Genomic DNA, 22,030 nt, shown 5'->3' on the forward strand with positions numbered 1-22,030 from the left:
CAGAAACATCAGCCAGAACAATGAGCAATAATGGAAGTTACTGTCCAAAAGCAAATGAACTATTCCTCTTGTTACTCACATGTTATAGGATTTGAAAGACTCCACAAATGAAATTTTCTCCCATGTGATATTTGCTGTTTTAAGAAGATTTCTTTAACTTGTAGGTGGCAGAGAGAACATTCATTAGAAGTGATTATTTGCTGCTTTGAGTCCCTCTAGGGGTGAGAAAAGTGGTATACAAATACTGTAAATAAATAATAAATACATTATTTGTATTGTCAAGAATTACTGCTGATTTTCTGTGGCCTAAATCAAATTGTTGCTCAAGAGTAGACTTGTTGAATCAATGGTACTTGCTAAACAATTCAGTGACCTACTATAGCTGTGGGACTAGCTGTCAGATATATTTATTTAGATAAGATCTAAACCTTATCTTTTTCATCGGTTGTAATAATTGGGCCATATCCTAAAATGTTTAGCTTAAAATAAAATTCAAAATTGTTCAGAATACCTTTTGGGATTATACTTTTAGAGCAAGATTTAATGCTTGCTACAGTCCCACACTATTCCCACAACACCAGAGAGCAGTAAGTTACTGCTCATGGAGTCCGGTGGCATTGCATAGTTACTGGCATTATATGATTGTGATGCTGCAGCTGTATGAACTGGCACTTCCAGGTGGGTAATGTTTTTAATCTTAGAGAGAGAGTAGTATGCAGATTCATCATAAGTTCTGGGGCTATTGATGAATTTTCCAGTCAATAGTTCCTGACACTTTTATCATGAGAGGGTGACAGACTGGCAACAGTTATTGTTTGAAGTCATGCAGACTACTTTATCAGTTTTCCTCCTCTCTGTGATAAAGACCCTAATCTATTATATTATATTATTTATTTATTTACAGCTTTTATATTCCACCCTTTTCACCCTGCAGGGGACTCAGGGCGGATTACTGTGTACACATATATGGCAAACATTCAATGCCAATTTTAGACATACAAACATATACAGACATACACAGAGGCTATTTAACTTTTTCTGGCCACCAGGGGAGCTGTCGCTTTCATCATCCATCTGCGACGCTGATGAAGCACTTCCGCATTCCCGCATGCTTCCCCGCTGGAATGCTTTGCTGGAGTCTTCTTTATGACCTCATAAATGTGGATGTGAGGGCGATCTGGCTGCGACATCTGTCACCCCATTGATCGCCAGGGTTGATTCGGCTGATCTGGCTGGCTAGGCGGGTGTCCCCTTCCTCCCTCACCGCTCCATGTGCGTCCCTCCCGAAGCTGCGCGCTCGGTGGAAGAGGACGACGTCCCAGGTATAGAATTTAGTTAATTTAGCCTCCCCACTTTAAGGTGGTACCTAATTTTCCTACTTGACAGATGCAACTGCCTTTCGGGTTGCAAAGGTCGACACCAGGCTACACACAATTGGTTGGAAACCCACTCCAACCCGGGCTGGCTTTGAACTCATGACCTTTTGGTCAGAGTGATCTTAATGCAGCTGACACTCAACCAGCTGTGCCACAATCCCGGTGCTTATAAGTACAAATCTATTAGTAGGGAGTCAGTAAGTATTATAATTTTGCAATATTTGGAGGAATTCAAAAGCCTTTTGTGTCCTGAGCTGGACATGTCCCCACATTCTCTCCCGGTGTTTTTGATTTCTGAAGAATGGAAAACTGACTGAATTTCATGAAAATTTAGAATTTTTAACAAAAAACATTTTTCTGATATTACTTTGATGTTTCTCATTCTACCCAATTAGTTGGAAGAAAATTTTTGAATTTTATGTTATCCTGTCAGCTGCACTAGCAATGGAGCCATCAGATAAATACATGTTCAAACACAGAGGATACTATTTTGTCCAAGACATGACTACACCAGAATGCATTGATTCACTGGAGAATTTTGAAATCCGGGACAGTGATGTATTTCTGGTCACTTTTCCAAAATCAGGTAGGACTGGAAATATTTTACATATAACGTATGACATTTTAAATTATTTCAGATGTGTTTTAATTGACTGATTCATTTATTCACATATTGAGGGTAAAGAGATGGACATTGTGAAAAAGAAGACAGAGGGGAAAACAGATGGGGAAAAAGATTCTTGGAGTGTATGTAATTTATTTCATTTTATGGATGTGCTATTACTGGCTCCTCTATATAAAGTTCTTATGATTAGAGGAGAATATTATGAACACAAGAAATCAATATCTGGTAGATGAAGTTAAAGAAGCATAAAAAGAACACGAGGGTACACAGAAAGTGGTGTCCAAAGAAATTACAAGAGGAGACTAGACAAATTTAGAAATATGGAGAGTTGTTGTTGATAGTCACCAGAGAAAGAATATTTGAAAATTTCAGTTTGTAAGCATAAATTTCAGTTTATAACCCACATTCTCATCTTCTAAAATTTATCTGATATAGATGTCCTCCCATATTTACCATTTCACTCATCATTAACCAGGAAGAGGAAGACCTCAAAGTCTAGTATTTATATAGTAAGATCATAAGTCCTTAATTTTCTGTCACTATTAGGAATGACATTTTTAAAAAATTCTCCCTTCATTCATCTAGCTACAGTTACTTATATTTCCCTTGCACGTTAGCTTGTACAGTTTTATTTGACATCCATTGAGGAGAACAAAGGTTTGATTTTCCTCAGACTTTCTAAACAATTTATAATCTCACTACACACTACATCAAGGACTCAGCCCACTTCATAGAAAAAATCAGCAATCTCAAGCTAAATACAAACGACAAACTGATCAGCTTCGATGTGGTATCTCTATTTACCATGGTCCCGGTAGCAGACACCATGGCACTCATCAACCAGAGGTTCCCAGAAGACATCACGGCTCTGTTTCACCATTGCCTTACCACCAGTTACTTTCAGTGGGACAATGAATTCTACGAACAGAAAGATGGAGTAGCTATGGGGAGCCCTCTCAACCCGGTCATAGCTAACTTCTACATGGAACGCTTTGAAGAACAAGCCCTGGAAACAGCAACCAAAAAGCCCACGATATGGTTCAGATATGTGGATGACACCTTCACCATTTGGAGCCATGGAGAAGAAGAACTCAACAGGTTCCTGGAACACCTTAACAGCATCCACCCAAACATCCAGTTCACCATGGAAAAAGAAAATGAAGGAAGACTGCCTTTTCTAGATGTCCTAGTCATCCGCAAACCAGATCAACAATTGGGTCACACCGTCTACAGAAAACCCACACACACAGATAGATATCTACATAAAAACTCCAACCATCACCCAAGTCAAAAAAGAAGCACCATTAAAGCCTTGGCAGACCGTGCAAAAAGAATCTGCAAACCCCACCTCCTCCAAGATGAACTGAACCATCTCAACTGGGCTCTCCAGGCCAATGGATACTCCACCTCAGACATCAGAAGAGCTGCAAGACCAAGAACAAGCCACGAAAGTAAAGATGAAGATCCACCCAGAGGAAAAGTGTTCCTGCCATACATCAAGGGAACCACTGATCGCATAGGGAAGCTGATGAGGAAACACAACATACAAACAATCTACAAACCCACCAAGAAAATCCAACAAATGCTACGTTCAGCAAAGGACAAGAGGGATCCTCTCACCTCTGCAGGAGTCTACCGTATACCATGCAGCTGTGGACAAGTCTACATAGGGACCACCAAACGCAGCGCCCAGACACGCATCAAGGAACATGAAAGGCACTGCAGACTACTTCAACCAGAGAAGTCAGCCATAGCAGAGCACCTGATGAACCAGCCTGGACACAGCATATTATTTGAGAACACAGAAATGATGGACCACACCAACAACCACCATGTCAGACTACACAGAGAAGCCATTGAAATCCACAAGCATGTGGACAATTTCAACAGAAAGGAAGAGACCATGAAAATGAACAAAATCTGGCTACCAGTATTAAAAAACTCTAAAATTATAACAGCTAAACAACAGAGAGGAAAAAACCAGGCACAGATTAACACCTCCCAGCAACAGATTTTCCCAGACTCAGGCAGGCCTTCAAATGCTAATGAAGGTGATCAGCTAAACATTCACACCTAACTGCAGCAGGGAAGAGCTCCTTGCCCCACCCCAGCCATTCCACAGATATATAAACCCATTTTCCTACTTCCAACAGACCTTCTCAACCTCTGATGATGCTTGCCATAGATGCAGGCGAAACATCAGGAGAAATGCCTCTAGAACATGGCTCTATAGCCCGAAAAAACCCACAAGAACCTAATTTATAATCTCTTTTATAATAACCAAAGTATAGCTAAGTCCCATGATTACTTAAAATAAAGAAGGAAAACATTAACCAGGGGCTTATAGCATTTGGAAATTTTAAGGTAACTGAAAATAAATTAGTTGGGTTCCTTTGAAGAAATTGATAAAATGAAAGCTACTTTATATACAAACAAAACAATCATTCTGCTTGTGTTTGACATCCCAGAATGATCATGACAACCAAGGAGTGTTCAAAAGGAACCCCCCAAGGCCTAAGTCTCCTGAAAACACATGGATAGGGTCTTGTTGGCCAGACAGCAGCAAAATACATTAGTATCCAAAATCCACAAAACAACGGTACCCTTATTGAGCCAACCAAAAATTCACAAAATACTTCATGCAAGCTTCTCTAGCTCCACTGGTTTCTTCATCAGACAAAGGTGTTAAAATCAGAGACAAGAAGGGAAAAAAATAATAAGTTAGTGGCCTTTATTTCAACAAAATGTTATTTTTGTTCTTGTCAATTAATATGTGATATCCATGTAGGCATACTTCACTCCCCTCTTTTACTATACTGAGTTGTAAAATCCAGGCAAATATCAACTCAATTAGGTCAGAAATAGTAACCTCCCTTGAGATTCAGACTGTTTCCATCCTGAAGAATGAAGAAATGAAGAAGGCCAATCACCCCTTTCTTAGGCAGAAAAAAGTATTTATTAAAATGCCTTTGTACTGTTGCATCTGGAAAAAAAATCTTTAGGTGCTGCATAGTCGAAAAGCACCACTTTTTTCTCCCTGGTCATGAAGGCACCTTTACTAGTGTCAGCAAAGGTGCCCTGCAACAGTCAGGAGTTCTCTGGAGCTCTGTGGCCATGTGCTGTGGTGTAGAGCATGACATGGTCCCAATCTATTCCATTTCCCTAGTCCTGCCAAATATAGATTGTAGTGACCCATGTAGATAGCTAATGATAGTTCAGATTAGAGCAGTTCTGCTGTCCAAACTCTGCCCTTAATGTGGGAGGGCTTCAGAGTTTCATCAAAAATTCCAGGGCATTTTCCAACTTTACTGAATGTAAGGCTTAAATGACTCAGCCCTTTTTGCCCCATATTAAGGACTGGAAGTTCCTAGACATCAGCTGAACATCCAGGAGTGACTTCTGATTCACTTTGGATTTTATGGCCGGTGTAGACAAGGCCTACAATACATTCACTGAAAAACAGACATGATATTTTCTCATATGTTACACTGAAAGTAAAAGGTACCTTGATGTCATGAATGAACTGTGCCAGATCATTTATATTCACAAAGGAACCATATGGACACAGAATATTTTGAGCTTGATTTATCATGAAGGCCATCGAAATGGAACTGAAGACATGGACCTGGTAGACAGAGTTCCATGGCTGGAGTACAACCTCCGCAATGTAGATTATGTTAAGCGCCCATCACCTCGTCTCTTTGCCAGCCATCTGCCCTATTGTTTACTGCCAAAGGGATTAAAAAATGGAAGAGGAAAGGTAAGGGCTAATACTTCTGTCATTTCATTCCTTTAATTTGTTGTCCTAACAGGGGATGAGACTTTTCTTTAAAGAATCTACAGAACATTTTCATATTGGAGTGAGAAGAGCACTATGGCCCCATAAATGATGGGTATGTGTGCCAAGTTTGGTCCAGATCCATCATCAATGGGGTCATAGTGCTTTGCATATGGGTAAACCATACTTCCCATTGTCCAGGGCAATCATCCCCACCTCAGAAATATCCACCAGCATGTAAAGTTTGTCATGAGGGGTAAGTGTGCCAAGTTTGGTCTAGATCCATCATTAGTGGGGTTTGCAGATCTTTCAGTGATCTCTGAAAGTGGCAAAACAGGGTGCTGCATACACTCCCTAGCATGCATCCAGTTGGGCAGGCCAGCCAAGGAATTCACATTATACAGGGTCCTTTTCCTCTTGAGCAACCAGTCTTTAAAAGCATAACAAAAGAAAAGAAAAGAAATGCCTGACTTGCTTTACTTTATGTTGGAGGCAAAAATCTGGGGTAATAAATTTCCCAATTATTTTGCTCCATCTACATTCCCCTTTTTTGGCAGCTCAAAGGTTTTTGTAATTGACTGGGCTCTTTATCACATGCAGATGGTTCAGTTATGCAGGATTTTTTTTAAAAAAAGAGCTACCAACATTATCATTACTAAGAACACTGTTCGGGTAAACAGAACATTTTACCTTGCAAGATTTTTTTAATATCATTGCTTCTGCAGATTATTTATGTGGCCAGAAACCCAAAGGATGTCTTGGTATCCTATTATCATTTTTCCAAATTTTCTCAAAAAATGGAAGAAGTGGAAGACTTTGAAGTTATTATGGAGAGGTTTTTGGCTGGCAAAGGTAAGCTTTGGTAGAATTAAAATAGGAAGATATTTTGCCTCTTTTACTGTTTGACCAAAAGTTGAAATGTTGGATGAGAAATAATTTTATAATGCCATACATCCTGATCACATATAACAAGTAGTGGACAATATATTAGGCAGAAGAAAATTTTAATTAGCTTTATTTAACATGACATAATTAATGTCAATACGAAAGAAGTACAGTTATGGGAATAATATACCGTTCCTAAGGAACTGACCATGACTGCATGGCATCCAATCCTGGAGACAGAGTAAGAAGAGCATTCACAGATCTTTCTGGTTCAGTATGATTCCTACCCTGAAGTGAACTGGAAGCTGCCTCTCCAAACAGGTGCATTTGAGTATAGTATACACAGAAATGTTTTGAATATGTTTCTGGTTCATTATTTATCAGTTAACCATATTACCTGGTCTTTATTACGGTTAAAGGAAAAGCACTGTACATCTCTATACCTGTACATTGGTAAATATTTCCATCCCAGGTAACAGCATAATAGTACTTTAAAATATTTTGAGGCAGTGATTGTGACTCAGTTCTAGGTCCCCTTGGAAGAATAGATCCATCCAATTTACCGAATTTCAATGTGGAATTTATTTTTAGGTCTACCATCAGCCTGGATTCTGTCCCTGGTTTGAACCATCTCTTACTGGCCTAGTGGGTTTCCTTTATTTGGAAAAAGATCAAGGGGATTTAATGCTGTTACTCAGTTTTCATTCAATGTAGTTTCAAGCTACTTTTGAAGAAAGTGGTTTCACTGTGCACATCATTCCATAGAAAATCCCGGAATGACTTTAAGGCCTGGATAACGATTACATGAACCACAGAGCATTGATACACATTAAGGGCTTTCTTTCATGTACTTTTGTGAGAGTTTGTTGTTTGGCCTCCGCAGTTTGAAGCTAGCTTTGAAGTACATTAAAGGGTCCCTGTAGATGGGGACTTAATGGATTTATATACCACTGACCACAAAAACCAATTGGACATCTCTAGATATCACTGTTTGGTTGTTACTTGCAGGACCAGTTACAAATAATAGCATTGAGATGATTACCATACTTTGCACATTTCATACGATGATAAAAGACAATAATGCTTGGTAGAAATGAAGACAGTAGAGGAAGAATGAATTACAGTTCCATAGATCCAATCAAGGAAGCCATGGCCCCAAATTTGCAAGATCTTGGGTTGGATGTGAACAAGAGGGAGTCTTTTAGGGCCTTGTCTGTTTGAAGTAAATGTGAATGTTGCAATTGGCCAGCTTGATTAGCATTGAATAGCCTTGCAGCTTCAAAGCCTGGCTGCTTCCTGCTGAGGAATCCTTTGTTGGGGGCTGTTAGCTGGTCCTAATTGTTTCCTGTCTGAAATTCCCTGTTTTCTGAGTGTTGTTCTTTATTCACTGTCCTGGTCCTAGATTTTCTTTTAATACTGGTAACCAGATTTTGTTTATTTTAATGGTTTCCTCCTTTCTGTTGAAATTGTCCACATGCTTGTGGATTTCAATGGCTTCTCTGTGTAGTCTGGCATGGTGATTGTTAGAGGGGTCCAGCAGTTCTGTGTTCTCAAATGATATGTTGTGTCCAGGTTAATTCATCAAATGCTCTGCTATGGTAGGTTCATCTACTATGATGAATCCACCTGGACACAGCATATAATTTGGCATGGCTATTCAATGCTAATCAAGCTGGCCAATTGCAACAGTCACACTTGCCTCAAACTGACAAGAGTTCTTTCTCCCATGCTGGACATTCAACAGATATATAAATCCCAGTTGTCTAGTTTCAAACAGATCTCACAACCTCTGAGGATTCCTGCCATAGATGTGTGCAAAATATCAGGAGAGAATGCTTCTAGAACATAGCCATACAGCCTGGAAAACTCACAGCAGCTCAGTGATTCCAGCCATGAAAGTCATGAACACAGAGTTCCAGCTGTTAAGTGTGGCTGGTTTGATTCTGGTGGACCCTTGTCTTTGGTGCTGTTTGCCACCATATCAGATGCATCCAAGATCCAGAAATCTTGTGACCATAGTTTGCCACAATTGATGATGCAAGTAATCCTCCTCCCCATTTCTATCTTCCTCCAACCCCCCCCCCCCTTCCTTCTCAAAGTCACTTTGCTTACATTGAGCACTAGCCACAATCCTTCTGGAACTCAGAGACCACTACAGTAGCAAACAATAACATGGAATTACAGCATTTCCCCACGTGAACAGCAGGAACCGTTCCAAATCAGTTTGCTCCCCTCCTTTCCACCCTCCCCTCGCTGAGCCATGCAGACATCTCTGTTTACATCATCAACATTGTCAAGTGACAGCCACAAGTCCTCTGGAGCTCTGTGGTCATCCACTTTGATGACTGACGAAAACACCAGAGGGCAGAACTGGCCTATGTGAATCAGTACATCGTAGAAACATACTATGAAGTGCAGGGCTTCTCTGTAGCTTCTGGGAAGTTCCAGAGCACTCCCTGATTTTGACTAATACAGAGTACAACTGCATTATTTGGCTGTGGTCCGTATTGGGAATATAATGGCTGTATGCATCATGCAAACACCACAGAGCTGGTTTTTCACCTGTTTCAACTTTAAATGTTCATGTAAATATGCCGGAATCATCTTCAAGTGAATCGACACAGTGAATCGCAGCGCTCTTTGGACCATCCTCCAAAAAATCGGGTGCCCAAGCAAATTTGTGAACATCCTGCGGCTCCTCCACGATGACATGATGGCAACAGTCTTGGATAGCAATGGCTCCCAAAGTGACCCATTTAAGGTGGAATCGGGTGTCAAACAGGGATGTGTTATTGCCCCAACTTTATTCTCCATCTTCATCGCCATGATACTACACCTTGTTGATGGGAAGCTTCCCACCGGAGTGGAAATCATCTATCGGACAGACGGCAAGCTATTTAACCTCAGCAGACTGAAAGCCAAAACCAAGGTCACAACAACATCTGTTATAGAACTCCAGTATGCTGATGACAATGTCGTCTGTGCGCATACAGAAGAAGATCTACAAGCCACTCTAAACACCTTTGCAGAAGCATACACAAAGCTTGGCCTGTCACTGAACATCGAGAAAACCAAAGTGCTGTTCCAGCAGTCACCAGCCGCCCCCTCTCCAATGCCAGAGATACAGCTTAATGGCGTAACATTAGAAAATGTCGACCATTTCCGCTACCTTGGCAGCCACCTCTCCACCAAAGTCAACATCGACGCCGAAATACAACACCGCCTGAGCTCTGCCAGTGCAGCATTTTCCAGAATGAAGCAGAGAGTGTTTGAGGACCGGGACATCCGTAGGGAGACCAAGGTGCTTGTCTATAAAGCTATTGTCCTCCCAACCCTGCTATATGCCTGTGAGACGTGGACTGTCTACAGACGTCACATGCAGCTCCTGGAACGATTCCATCAGCGCTGCCTCCGGAAAATCCTGCAAATCTCCTGGGAAGACAAGCGGACAAACGTCAGCGTGCTGGAGGAAACAAAGACCACCAGCATTGAAGCAATGGTCCTCCAACATCAACTCCGCTGGACAGGCCACGTTGTCCGGATGCCTGACCACCGTCTCCCAAAGCAGTTGCTCTACTCCGAACTCAAGAACGGAAAACGGAATGTTGGTGGACAGGAAAAGAGATTTAAAGATGGGCTCAAAGCCAACCTTAAAAACTCTGACATAACTTCCGGTGAGGCAAGATGGAGGCAGCAGCAGAACGCTGAGCTCTCAGAGCTCAGGACTGATTCTTCCACCAGCCAAGGGGTCGGGAGAACTCAAATCTCCCCGACATCGACAGAAGGAGTCGTGTTGGCAATAAATCCCAGGGCCAATCTCCGGGGGGGTTGCGAGAAGGAGCAAACCGCCTCGAAGAAACACCCCCCGAAGCCTGAGGAAGGACCCCGGAGGAAGACGCCGGACAACAAGGACGGCAGACTGCCTCCTGCCTCATTTCAAGTTAGACAAAATCAACATAAACAAAAGAATTGGTCTGTACAACAATTAAAGGCCACAGAGGAAAAGAGATAAAGAGTCAAGAGACAAAGACAAAGCTCAACTAAACTCAATCCCAGCTACCTGAACTGTGAGTAGTAAAACTCCATTGAGTAGTAAACTCCATTGGGAAAAGCATCCATCAGTGGAGGACGGGCGGCGGCGGCGAGGGGAGAGGGCAAGATTGATGAGAGAGGGCTGCCGAGTACAGCGGGAGTTCCCCCGCAGAACGCCGAGTCCCCGCCGGGAGCCACCCTCTACCGGCCCTGGCTACAGTGAAGTTGGAATGAAGGAGAAGCGAAAGCGAAAGGGGAAAAAGAAAATATAAAGAAAATGAAAAGCCGCATGCCGTAAGGCAAAGAGAAACGTCGCAAACAACCGAAAAGCGAGGAAAAGAAGTAAAAGACAACAGGAAGGACGAGAAATAAGGAGAACAAGAAGAGTGAGAATAACAAGCCGAGGAAAGGAAAAGAGAAAAGAGGGAAAGAGGGAAAGAGAAGAAGAGGGAAGGTGAGGGGAAGGGGAGAGGAGAAAGCTACATCTACAGAGGCAGACAGCAGCGGCCATAGGCAGAGGAGAGAATCCCCAACCCTACAGACCCACGCTGCCCAGCGAAGGTGCCCACCCCTCACCCATACCCTCCCCTACCCTCCTGGAGACAAAGAAGAAATTGCCAGAAACCCCTTTCCCAGTGACTTTGTCAATGTAAAGAAGAAGACTCATCTCCCTCTGCCCCCTTATTTACATTCCGGCATCTCCCCCCCCTCCCCCCCTCTTTTTTCTTCCCCCCCCCTTTTTTTTTCTTTTTTTTCCTTTTTCTTTCTTTCTCTCCCTTTTCTTCCCCCCCTTCCCCCCCATCCTCTTCTTCTTTTTTTTTTTTCTTTTCCTCTCCCTATCTCCTCTCCTTTACAATTGGAGCCAAGAACTGGTGAAGATACCCAAGTGAAAGTAAAGAAGGAAGGGCATACCCACAACATACAACACATAGTTTATGTGAGTAAAATTTATTTACAATTGTAAAAGATAATATTAATTTGTAGTATTTATTTAATGCACTTAATGTTTGTTACTAAGGTTGTAAATAGACATTAGATATAAATACTTTAAAAGTAACGGTAACACACACTAGATGATACGAATTGTACCACGAAGGTATTAAGAATTGCAATTCACCAAAATAGTGTATTACTGGGTACCATCTGGAATGTATTGTACAAGACTATTTGCAAAAATACCATTTATATTAGTATAACTTTGACGAACACTACCTGTACTACTAACCAGTAAAGTAAACCGGACAAGCGGAAGTGTCCAGAACATAAGGTGAAGTAATAAGAATAAAATCAAGGAAGACTCAACGAAGCCGAACGGGGTCGAAATAAACTCAGAATCAAACCCAAAAGAGTAAAAAGAACTGGAACTCAAGGAAACAAAGAGTCCAAAATGGAAAAACCAAATATTTTAAAACAAAGCAAACTACTGACAACAAGAAGACACTCGATCCAAGGAGAACTACCCCAACCCCCGAAAGAACCCCCAAAAGAAAACGAACCGACTTTAAAAGATTTAATGGCCGAGTTAACAAAGATACAAGAATCACAAGTTAAAATGCAAGAGACACAAACAAAACTACAAGAAACCCAGGAAAAAATACGAACCTCCCAGGAAAAACAACAGGCAAGGCTGGAAAAGATGATTCAAGAGGAAATGGGAAAAATGAAAGAAGAAATTAAGGAAGAGCTATCCTCCTTCAAAAAAGAAATAGATGGAATACAAGAAGAAGTCACTGTAATGAAAGCCGACAATCAAGTATTGAAAAAAACACAAGAGAAGTCTAAAAAAAGGCTAGATACACTAGAAGAAATCTCAGCCAGACTTTCTAGACAACAAGAGAAGATGGAATTAAGGGAGTCAGAATATCAACTAAGACTAAGGAATATCGTAGAGGAAAAGCAAGAAGATCTAAGAAGTATAGTAACTGAAATAACAGCAAAAATTCTAAATATACCAACCGAGGAGATGGATTCGAATATGGATAAGGTGTATCGAGTACAAACAAGCTACGCCAAAAAAAATGGAACACCCCAAGATATAGTAGCCCAGTTAACAAGAAAACATCTTAGGGACCAGATATTGAGAATCAATGCCAAACAGCCGTCATATTACAAAGACAGGAAAATTGCCATCATAAAAGAAGTGCCAGCATCCAGTATGAGTAAAAGAAAACCCTACTATTTCCTTACGGACGAACTCAAGAAACAACAAATTAAATTCCGTTGGGAGAAAAAAGAGGGGATAATGGCAACTATAAAAGGAGAAAAGGTGTGGATAACATCAGTAGAAAAAGCGAAAGACCTCTTCCAAAAAATTACAAACAAACAAGATCGGGAGACCAACAAACAAAGACGACTATCATCCGAAAGTGACCATTCAGAAACGGAAGAGAATGATATGGAAACCACACAACCCCAAGGAGAACCTGGAATGAAAAAAGGAGAAAAAAGAGCAAGGCATACCTCACCAGAGGATTATGTCAAACAACCCCACAGAAGCCAGCCCCCAAAGGACTTGATTGATTTAAACCTTAAAGATGGAATTGAGAATTGTATCCAATAATGTTAATGGGCTGAATAGCCCCAATAAAAGAAAACTTATCTTCAACCAACTAAAGAGTCTGAAGTGTGATATCATAGCGATTCAAGAAACGCACATAGCCCAAAAACATAGTTCGCACCTAGACAATAAATATTTAGGGAAACTATTCCACTCCTCCTCCCTTGAAAAGAAGAGAGGAGTTGCACTATATATTAAAGAAAATCTAAACCCTGAACTAGCTTTCAAGGATAGTGAGGGTAGGATGATAGGGGTAAAAATCTCGATTAACTGTATGAATATACTTATAACCAACATATATGCCCCCAACGGAGCCAAAACAGCCTTTATCAAACAACTGAGAGGGAAGCTAGTTGATCACATGAGCGACAACCTGGTAATAATGGGCGATTTTAACGGGGTGATAGATGGCAAAATTGACAAATCTGGGAAAAAAGCCAAGTGTGGGACTCTCCCCCAAAACTTTCTCCAAATGAAAAAAGAGCTAGGATTGCAAGACATCTGGCGTCTTAAAAATCCAACGGCCAAAGATTACACATTCTACTCAGCGAGACACCACACTTGGACCCGAATAGATATGTGCTGGGTAACTAACTTATTATCAACCAAGGTTAGGAAGGTTAAGATACTTACAAGATCCACCTCAGATCACTGTCCACTAAAAATAAACATAAAAATTGGTACACGGAATAGAAGATGGAAACTGAACGAGGCTCTAATTAGGCGGAAAGAAGACATAGTGCTTAGTAAAAAAACGATCCAAACCTATTTTGAGGAAAATATGGATAAAGGCACTAAGTTAGAGACAGTGTGGGAGGCTAGTAAGGCTGTCATACGTGGCCATTATATCCAACAAGCAGCTATAAAAAACAGAAGAAAGAGAGAGGAGAGAGCAAAGCTTGAAACTAAATTATCAGAGAAAGAAAGTTTATTAAAGAAGCACCCCAAGAACAAAAAGATCCATCGAGAAGTAGAACTTCTAAGAAAAGAAATGAGTGCAGCTCAGCTAGAAATAATGGCCCGCAATTTGAAATACATAAAAGCTCAATACTTCACAGAAGCAAATAAACCAGGGAAACTTCTTGCCAGAAAACTGGCAAAGAAAAAACAGCGAAGGATTATAACACAGATAACGGAAGAAGGGAAAAATTATACCACGGAGAGAGAAATTGTCGGCCAATTTAGAGAATTCTACAAGAAGCTGTACAAAAAAGACCCAACAAAGAAAGAAGATATTATCGCATATATATCAGAGCAAAAAACACCTCGACTCAACGACAGTGAAAGAGAGCTACTGAATGCCACAATTAAAGAGGAAGAAATAAACAAAGCTATCATGGACATGCCAGGCAACAAAGCTCCAGGACCCGATGGATTACCAGCTTTATATTACAAAATTCACAAAGAAGAGCTAATAGTTTTCCTAAAAGAAATCATGAACAACATAAGAGAAGGAGGAAAGACACCAGATTCGTGGAAAGAAGCATACATAACGCTACTACACAAAGAAAACACCGATCCAGCAAATGTACGAAACTATCACCCAATCTCATTATTGAACTGCGATTATAAGATCTTCGCCACAGTTATTGCCAACAGGCTTAAGGAAGTACTACAAACTAGAATTAAGGAGGACCAAAGAGGATTCCTTCCTAAAAGACAGCTAAAGGACAATATAAGATGCATCCTCAATGTAATTGAATACTATGAGCAAAACAGACAAAAAGAAGTAGGCCTCCTCTTTGTAGACGCAGAGAAAGCGTTCGATAACGCGAGTTGGGACTTTCTAATATCACTACTAAAAGAGGTAGATGCTGGTTATCATATTACAAATGCAATCCAATCTGTCTATACAAAACAGTCTGCGAAAATAATAGTGAATGACCAACTTACGGAAGATATCCACATACAGAAGGGAGTCCGACAAGGATGTCCAATGTCCCCACTATTATTTATAATGATGCTAGAAACCCTTTTAGAAGATATAAGAACCGACAAGACACTAAAAGGAACAAAAATTGTTGATGAAGAATATAAGATCCAGGCTTTCGCCGATGATGTGGTATGCATTGTAGAAAATCCGGCTGAGTCGATTGTAAAATGGCTAGAGAAAATAGAAAAATTTGGGAAGCTAGCAGGCCTAAAAATAAATAGAAATAAATCCAAAATACTAACAAAAAATGTTAAGGAAGAGAAAAAAATTAAGATCGGCAAAGAAACAGGACTAGAGGTTGTCAAAAAAGTCAAATACCTGGGGATAAATGTGTCAACATCAAATGTTAATCTTTACAAGGATAATTATGAAAAGATGTGGGGAAGCATCCAAAAGAAGCTTAAGAATTGGAAACATCTCAACCTATCATGGGTAGGAAGAATCTCCGCGATTAAAATGAGCATACTGCCCAGGATGATTTTCCTATTTCAATCAATTCCAATTATTAAAAACAACACTTGTTTCAGGAACTGGAACAGAGAAATTACAAGATTCATATGGGATTGGAAAAAACCCAGGGTTAGATTCAAAGCTTTGACTGACACAAAGGAAAGAGGAGGACTTGCAATGCCGGACCTACAGCTGTACTTCGAGGCTTGCGCCCTATCCTGGACAATACCTTGGGCGAACCTTGAACCAAAAAGGATATTAGCACTAGAGGGATGGAACAACAGAAGAGGATGGCATGCATACCTCTGGTATGAGAAAGACCGAATTGAAAGATCATTCAACAACCACTATATAAGATCCGCCCTTCTAAGGGTATGGAAAAAATACAAAAGCTACTTCTACTCAAAAACGCCCATGTGGATATCGCCCTCGGAGGCCTACCATAAAAAAGAACTGCCCAGGAAAAAATGGTTCAACTACAACCAACTTCTTATAAAAGAAAATACCAAATGGCGCCTCAAGACAATGGAAGAACTTCGTGAAGAAGAACTAGACTGGTTCCACTACCTACAAACAAAGGAATGCTACAAAGAAGACTGCAAAAAGGGTTTTTCTGAGACAGGATCCCTATGGGAAAGCTTAATGAAAAAAGAAAAAAAAGTGATAGCAACAATATACAAAACCTTATTAGAGTGGAACAACGAAAGAGACCTTATCAAAGAGTGCATGAATAAATGGGCGAGAGACATTGGCAGGACCATACTGCTGAGGGAATGGGAGCAAATTTGGAAACAAAAAACCTATTTCACAAAAGCAACATCTATCATAGAAAACTGTCACAAGATGTTTTACAGGTGGCATCTTACGCCGGCTCTACTATCCAGACTAAACAAAAACCATAACAACTTGTGCTGGAAATGCAAGAAAGAGACTGGAACGTACTTCCACATGTTTTGGAGATGTAAGAAAATCCAAAAGTTTTGGTCAACGATACACAACCACACACAAAAAATAACAAAAACAAAATTCCAAATGAAACCGGAATATTACCTTCTTAATATGTCAGTCCCCATTACAAAGAAAAATGAGGAAAAAATCTTCTTCTATCTAGCATCCGCAGCAAGGATGCTGATAGCTCAAAAATGGAAAACTCAAGAAATTCCAACGGCGGAGAACTGGATAGAAAAAGTAATTGAATTCATAGACCTAGAAAGACTATCGAACCTGATGGAGAGTCAAAACAAGCATAACCAGACAAATTGGGATATCTGCAAAGAATATTTGAAAAATATTTAAAAGTACCCAATCAACAAAAATTAACCAAACAAAATTAGAAAACAAAGATCCAAGGTACCAGTCAGCAAGCAATCCTACTGTGGACCAAACGGAAGTGTCAAGAACCACCCCTCCCCTCTCTAAACTTCCCTACCAACCCTCCCCCATCTACCCTCACACATCTCTTTTTCCCTACCCTTCCCAACCAGTCCCCCTCCCTACACACCCTTTCCCCTCTAATCTGTACCTTCTAAGCTTTCCTATAACTGCATTGTTCCCCCTCTTTCGATGTCACAAATTAAATGAAACTAATAAAAAAAATTATAGTAAAAAAAAAAAAACTCTGGCATAGACACTGAGAACTGGGAGGCCCTGGCCCTTGAGCGCTCCAGCTGGAGGTCAGCTGTGACCAGCAGTGCTGCAGAATTCGAGGAGGCACGAGTGGAGGGTGAAAGAGAGAAACGTGCCAGGAGGAAGGCGCGTCAAGCCAACCCCGACCGGGACCGCCTTCCACCTGGAAACCAATGCCCTCACTGCGGAAGAAGATGCAGAGCAAGAATACGGCTCCACAGCCACATGCGGACCCACAAGGAAACCCATGATGGAAGACCATCTTACTCGTCCAACGAGGGATCGCCTAAGTAAGTAAGTAAGGTATTTTCCCTACTCTGCCTAACGGAAAGATCCAACTCTATGGAAGAACCAGTCCTTCCATTGAAGTAAATCAACCAAAACATCTGTCTGTGACCACATCTACACTGTATTTTTGCAGCACTGCAATCTGTGATGCCAAAATGTTTTCAACAATCAATTTTGTCTCTTACAAGTGTTAGGTAACTTATGGGTAGACCACGTAGAAGGCTGGTTTGCTCAGATGGACAACACCAACATTCTCTTCCTTACGTTTGAAGAAATGAAGAAGGTAAGGCACAGCACAGCTTTTCCACTTGGTGTTAAAAAAACATGCAAACCTAGCCAGGTTCGTCAGGATGCCCAAGGATGGAAAACAGAGCAGGCAAGTAGGGCTGTTCAGGACAAGTGCAGTTCATATGGATATTAAATAAATATCAACAGATTACAACCTAACGCCTTTCCCCATCAGTCTCCTCCTTCACCAAACCTTACTTTGCTAAAGAATTAACTGTTTACATTTCCTTCACTGTTGAAGACTTGTAGCAGACCTTTCCCGTGTCAATAGTGTCTCTTGAAATGATTGCTTAATGGCAGGGGTCATAGCAGGAACTACATGGGATATTCTGATGGTCAGGAAGGTTAAATATAACTTTTGAGATACCAAAACAATACATTAAATAACTTTAAGTAGCCACAATTAAAAATATTCTAACTCTATACATTAAGAGTAGACAAGTACGGTATATAACATCAGACTAACATCACAAGATTCTGAGTTTTTCTAAGGGCTCACAAAATTGAGGGGTGTCTTTATTTTTTATCAAACTCTTACTGTCCAGCATAATCTGTAACAGTGGTGCATGGTGTCATTTTTAAACCATATCCTATTTTAGGATCTGAGAAGCGCTATATTGAAAATATGCAACTTCTTAGGAAAGAGACTAAGTGAAGAGGAGATAGATGATGTTGTGGATAAAGCTTCATTTGGCAAAATGAGTGCAGATCGTAGAACCAATTATACCACCTTATCCTCTGATACACTAGATGTCAACAAAGGACGCTTTCTGCGCAAAGGTAAGTCAGTGGCCAACAAAGAAAGTGTGGCAGTACTGATGTGGATTACCCATAGCTAGCTACAAAGAAAGAATTTTCCAGGCATGGGCAGACATGCTTTATTGTGCTGAATGATATGGTTCATTTGTAAGGATTTAAATTAGAGGAAGACAACTCCACTGAGCTTGGAAGTCTATTTTTTGCCCCAGATCTTTCTAGTGCCAAAATGCAAAGATAAACAGAATGAAGGCTACTTCATGGTTTTTTGTTTTTTTTTTGGGGGGGGGGGGGGGGGAATTAGAAAAAGTTCAGAAGTGCAGGGTAACTCTGAAAATTGTTCAAATTGAATTGACACTCCAGTAGGCTGCCAAAAGCAATAATGGACTCTTCTCTTTTTTGAACTAAAAAGAAAAGCTAATGCTAATGCTGTGGTTGTTTTTTGTATTGCATTTCTTCAAGTCATTTCTGACTTATAGTGACCCTATCATGGGGTTTTCTGGGGCTGAGAGTATGTGACTCATCCAAGGTCACCTGGTAAGATTCCATGGCCAAGCAGTCTCCAGAGTTTTAGTCCAATATTCAAACTATTACATCCTATGAGGAGACATTATATGTGAAGGAGCAAAATGAACCACACCAGAATCAAGTTGGAGGTCACACTTTAATTTTAGGTTTTCTGGATTTTGTATGACATGCAAGAACTTCAGTGCCCAGCAAGTTTCTGACATAACAACAGACATAGGGCAGAAGGTATTTGGATAGTAATGCCACACCTATCATCATCAGTGCTCTACGATAAGAATTGTCATCCTGGTTACAGTATTGAACACTAACCACCCCATTCATTTTTCTTTCTCTCTGAATTCTGGACCAGGTACTATTGGAGACTGGAAAAACACAATGACAGTTGCACAGAATGAAAGATTTGACAGTGTTTTCAAGAAACGGATGGAAAAGCTGCCCATCAAGTTCTGCTGGGATATCAATGATGAATTCTGAAAAAGGATGGACAAACCTGCCTCTTCTGTTTTGTACAGATTTGTTTTAATTTGCTGAAGCAACAGATTTGTTACAACTTGTTTTCAAATCAGGTTGCAAATTTTGTTGGGTAAAGTGGACATGATTTTAACAGAATTCTCATAAAGCCCAGATTCAGAATGCCTTTCCCAAATATACACATATTTAAAGAGTATTGGTGGGCATAGGAGAATTTTAAATTCTCTATTTTTTATGATGTACAATTTCATGTACTTTTTTTGTTTTTCATGTAGTCAGAAGCAAAAGTCAGATAATTGCAAGGTTTAGCAGTGGTTCTCAACCTATGGCTCCTCAGGTGTTTTGGCCTACAACTCCCAGAAATCCCAGCCAGTTTATCAGCTGTTAGGATTTCTGGGAGTTGAAGACCAAAACATCAGGGGACCCAAAGGTTGAAAACCACTGGTTTAGGGGATTGCAAAGGGGAAAACAATAATTATCTTACAGATTGTGTATTGTTTAAAATGTGATTCAGTTCAGATCCCATAAAAAAGTGAATTGAAGGATATCTTTTCCACCACTAATGAGGAGCCAAAGCCAAGTTAAAACAGGAATGTCATTCTTATCTTTGGTGTAATGTTCAATGCATTACAATAAGATTACAAAGAAAGAAAGATTAATTCCATTATGGATTTTATATTGTTTTAAAATAATGAGATTTCTCTACAATCACTAACAAGTAATGAATACTGACTTAAAAGATAGCAAGATTATGCTATGGATAACTTTAATCCATGTTGTTTGGAAATAGGTGTGAGAACAAAAGAAACTTATTAGAATAATACTATAATTCTGAAATACAATGAATAAACATATTATATATGTTATTATTACACTGACATATCTCCTTCTTCCTAAAAGCATTCTCTTTGTGCCTTCAGAAAGCATTTGAAAGTAGATTTCTTACAGAAATGTAGATTCAGGAGAAATAATCTTATCTTATTTTTTTAAAAAATATCATTCCATGTGAACTATAGACCTGATTTAAGAATGGGAGCTTGTGCATTTGTTGCAATGGGCATCTTACATGTTGTTTCATATTCCACACAAGTGAATAAAATCCCACATTCTCTGCTTTGAACTGGAATATATGGCAGTGTGGACTCAAATATCCCAGTTCAAAGCAAATGTTGTGGGATTTTTCTGCCTTGATATTCTGGGTTATATGGCTATGCGGAAGGGCCCTGAGACAGGTAATTTATTATCTCTATTACTGTTGCTTCCTCTTTTTTCCCCTCTTTCTTTTTTATTTCTCTCTCTCTTGATCATTTTAGTTGCCCTCCTCTGGACACATTCCAGCATGCCAACATTTCCCTTCAATTGCGGTGCCCACAATTGGACAAAGTATTCCAGGTGTGGTCTGACCAAGGCAGAATAGAGGGGTCGCATGACTTTTCTGGATCTAGACGCTATACTCCTATTGATGCAGGCCAAAATCCCAGTGGCTTTTTTTAGCTGCCATATGACATTGTTAGCTCATGTTTAACTTGTTGTTCACGTCATGAGAATTCAAATATTTTTTTTCACACGTACTGCTGTTGAGCCAGGCATCCCCCATTCTATATCTTTGCATTTCATTTTTTCAGCCTAAGTGGAGTAATTGATCCTGCTTAATCAAATAGCCAAGCAGTCAATTCTTCTCTTGTAAGTCTTCTCTTGTCTGCAAATGGATGGATTCCCATAAGGCAATGGGAATAACTGGACAATGCTATAACTAATAACTGGATAGATATGGCCTAATATTACCATTGATGACGGTGGAACCTACTCCTCCTTGGGGCCTCATATCCATACCCTAAGACAAGTACCACCTCTTGAGTAGGTTCCCCAGTCAGTCATTGTATGGACACAGGATAAAATTGCCAGTTTTGTCCAACTTTGTCATCCAGAAATGCTCCAAGGCTCCTACAATTTTCTTACATGTCATGTGAAGCAGCCTTTATCTGGGGACCTGCATTTATCACTCTCTGGATTTCCCCACTTTACATCACCACAGGCATGTAGCGGGGGGGGGGGGGGGGGCTTGGGGGGCTTTAGCCCCCCCCCCCAAATTCTCATGGTGGTCCACAAGAAGTCCTTCCTGGTACATTATTTAAACTGTTACATTTATTCATATCATGATCTTATCACCATGCTCAATATATTCCATATGCATGGGGGTATTGGGGTAACAATACAAAAGGTTTGCTAGGGTAGACCCTCTTTCACTCAGACTCAGCCCCCCCCCGAACCAAACTCAGCCCCCCCCCCCGAAACAAAATTCTGGCTATGGGCCTGCATCACCATATCCTTTGGCTATTCCTTTGGGAGGCACTGCATGACTGCCCACAGAGCACATAGCCTGGGATCAACATCACTGTATTGTCTTCACACCTGCCTCCCATGCTATGATGTAACT

General features: G+C 40.5%; 1 protein-coding gene across 3 annotated transcripts in view; it reads left to right on the forward strand.

Annotated features, from left to right (window-relative positions):
• Positions 1 to 20,465, forward strand: part of LOC132760898 (amine sulfotransferase-like) — a 46,283-nt gene extending 25,818 nt beyond the window's left edge. For 2 of the 3 annotated variants that reach the window (XM_060753215.2, XM_060753216.2), the window contains exons 2-7: positions 1,772 to 1,962; positions 5,553 to 5,761; positions 6,505 to 6,631; positions 17,739 to 17,833; positions 18,438 to 18,618; positions 19,472 to 20,465. In XM_060753215.2, coding sequence (XP_060609198.2) covers positions 1,821 to 1,962; positions 5,553 to 5,761; positions 6,505 to 6,631; positions 17,739 to 17,833; positions 18,438 to 18,618; positions 19,472 to 19,596 — 879 coding nt within the window. In that variant the 5' untranslated portion in view covers positions 1,772 to 1,820 and the 3' untranslated portion in view covers positions 19,597 to 20,465. The remainder of the gene's footprint in view (positions 1 to 1,771; positions 1,963 to 5,552; positions 5,762 to 6,504; positions 6,632 to 17,738; positions 17,834 to 18,437; positions 18,619 to 19,471) is intronic. The other variant, XM_067466988.1, reaches the window with a different exon arrangement.
• The last annotated feature ends 1,565 nt before the right edge of the window (positions 20,466 to 22,030 follow it).

This window comes from Anolis sagrei, chromosome 1 (genome assembly GCF_037176765.1).
Source record: "Anolis sagrei isolate rAnoSag1 chromosome 1, rAnoSag1.mat, whole genome shotgun sequence".
Taxonomy (NCBI): Eukaryota; Metazoa; Chordata; class Lepidosauria; order Squamata; family Dactyloidae; genus Anolis; species Anolis sagrei.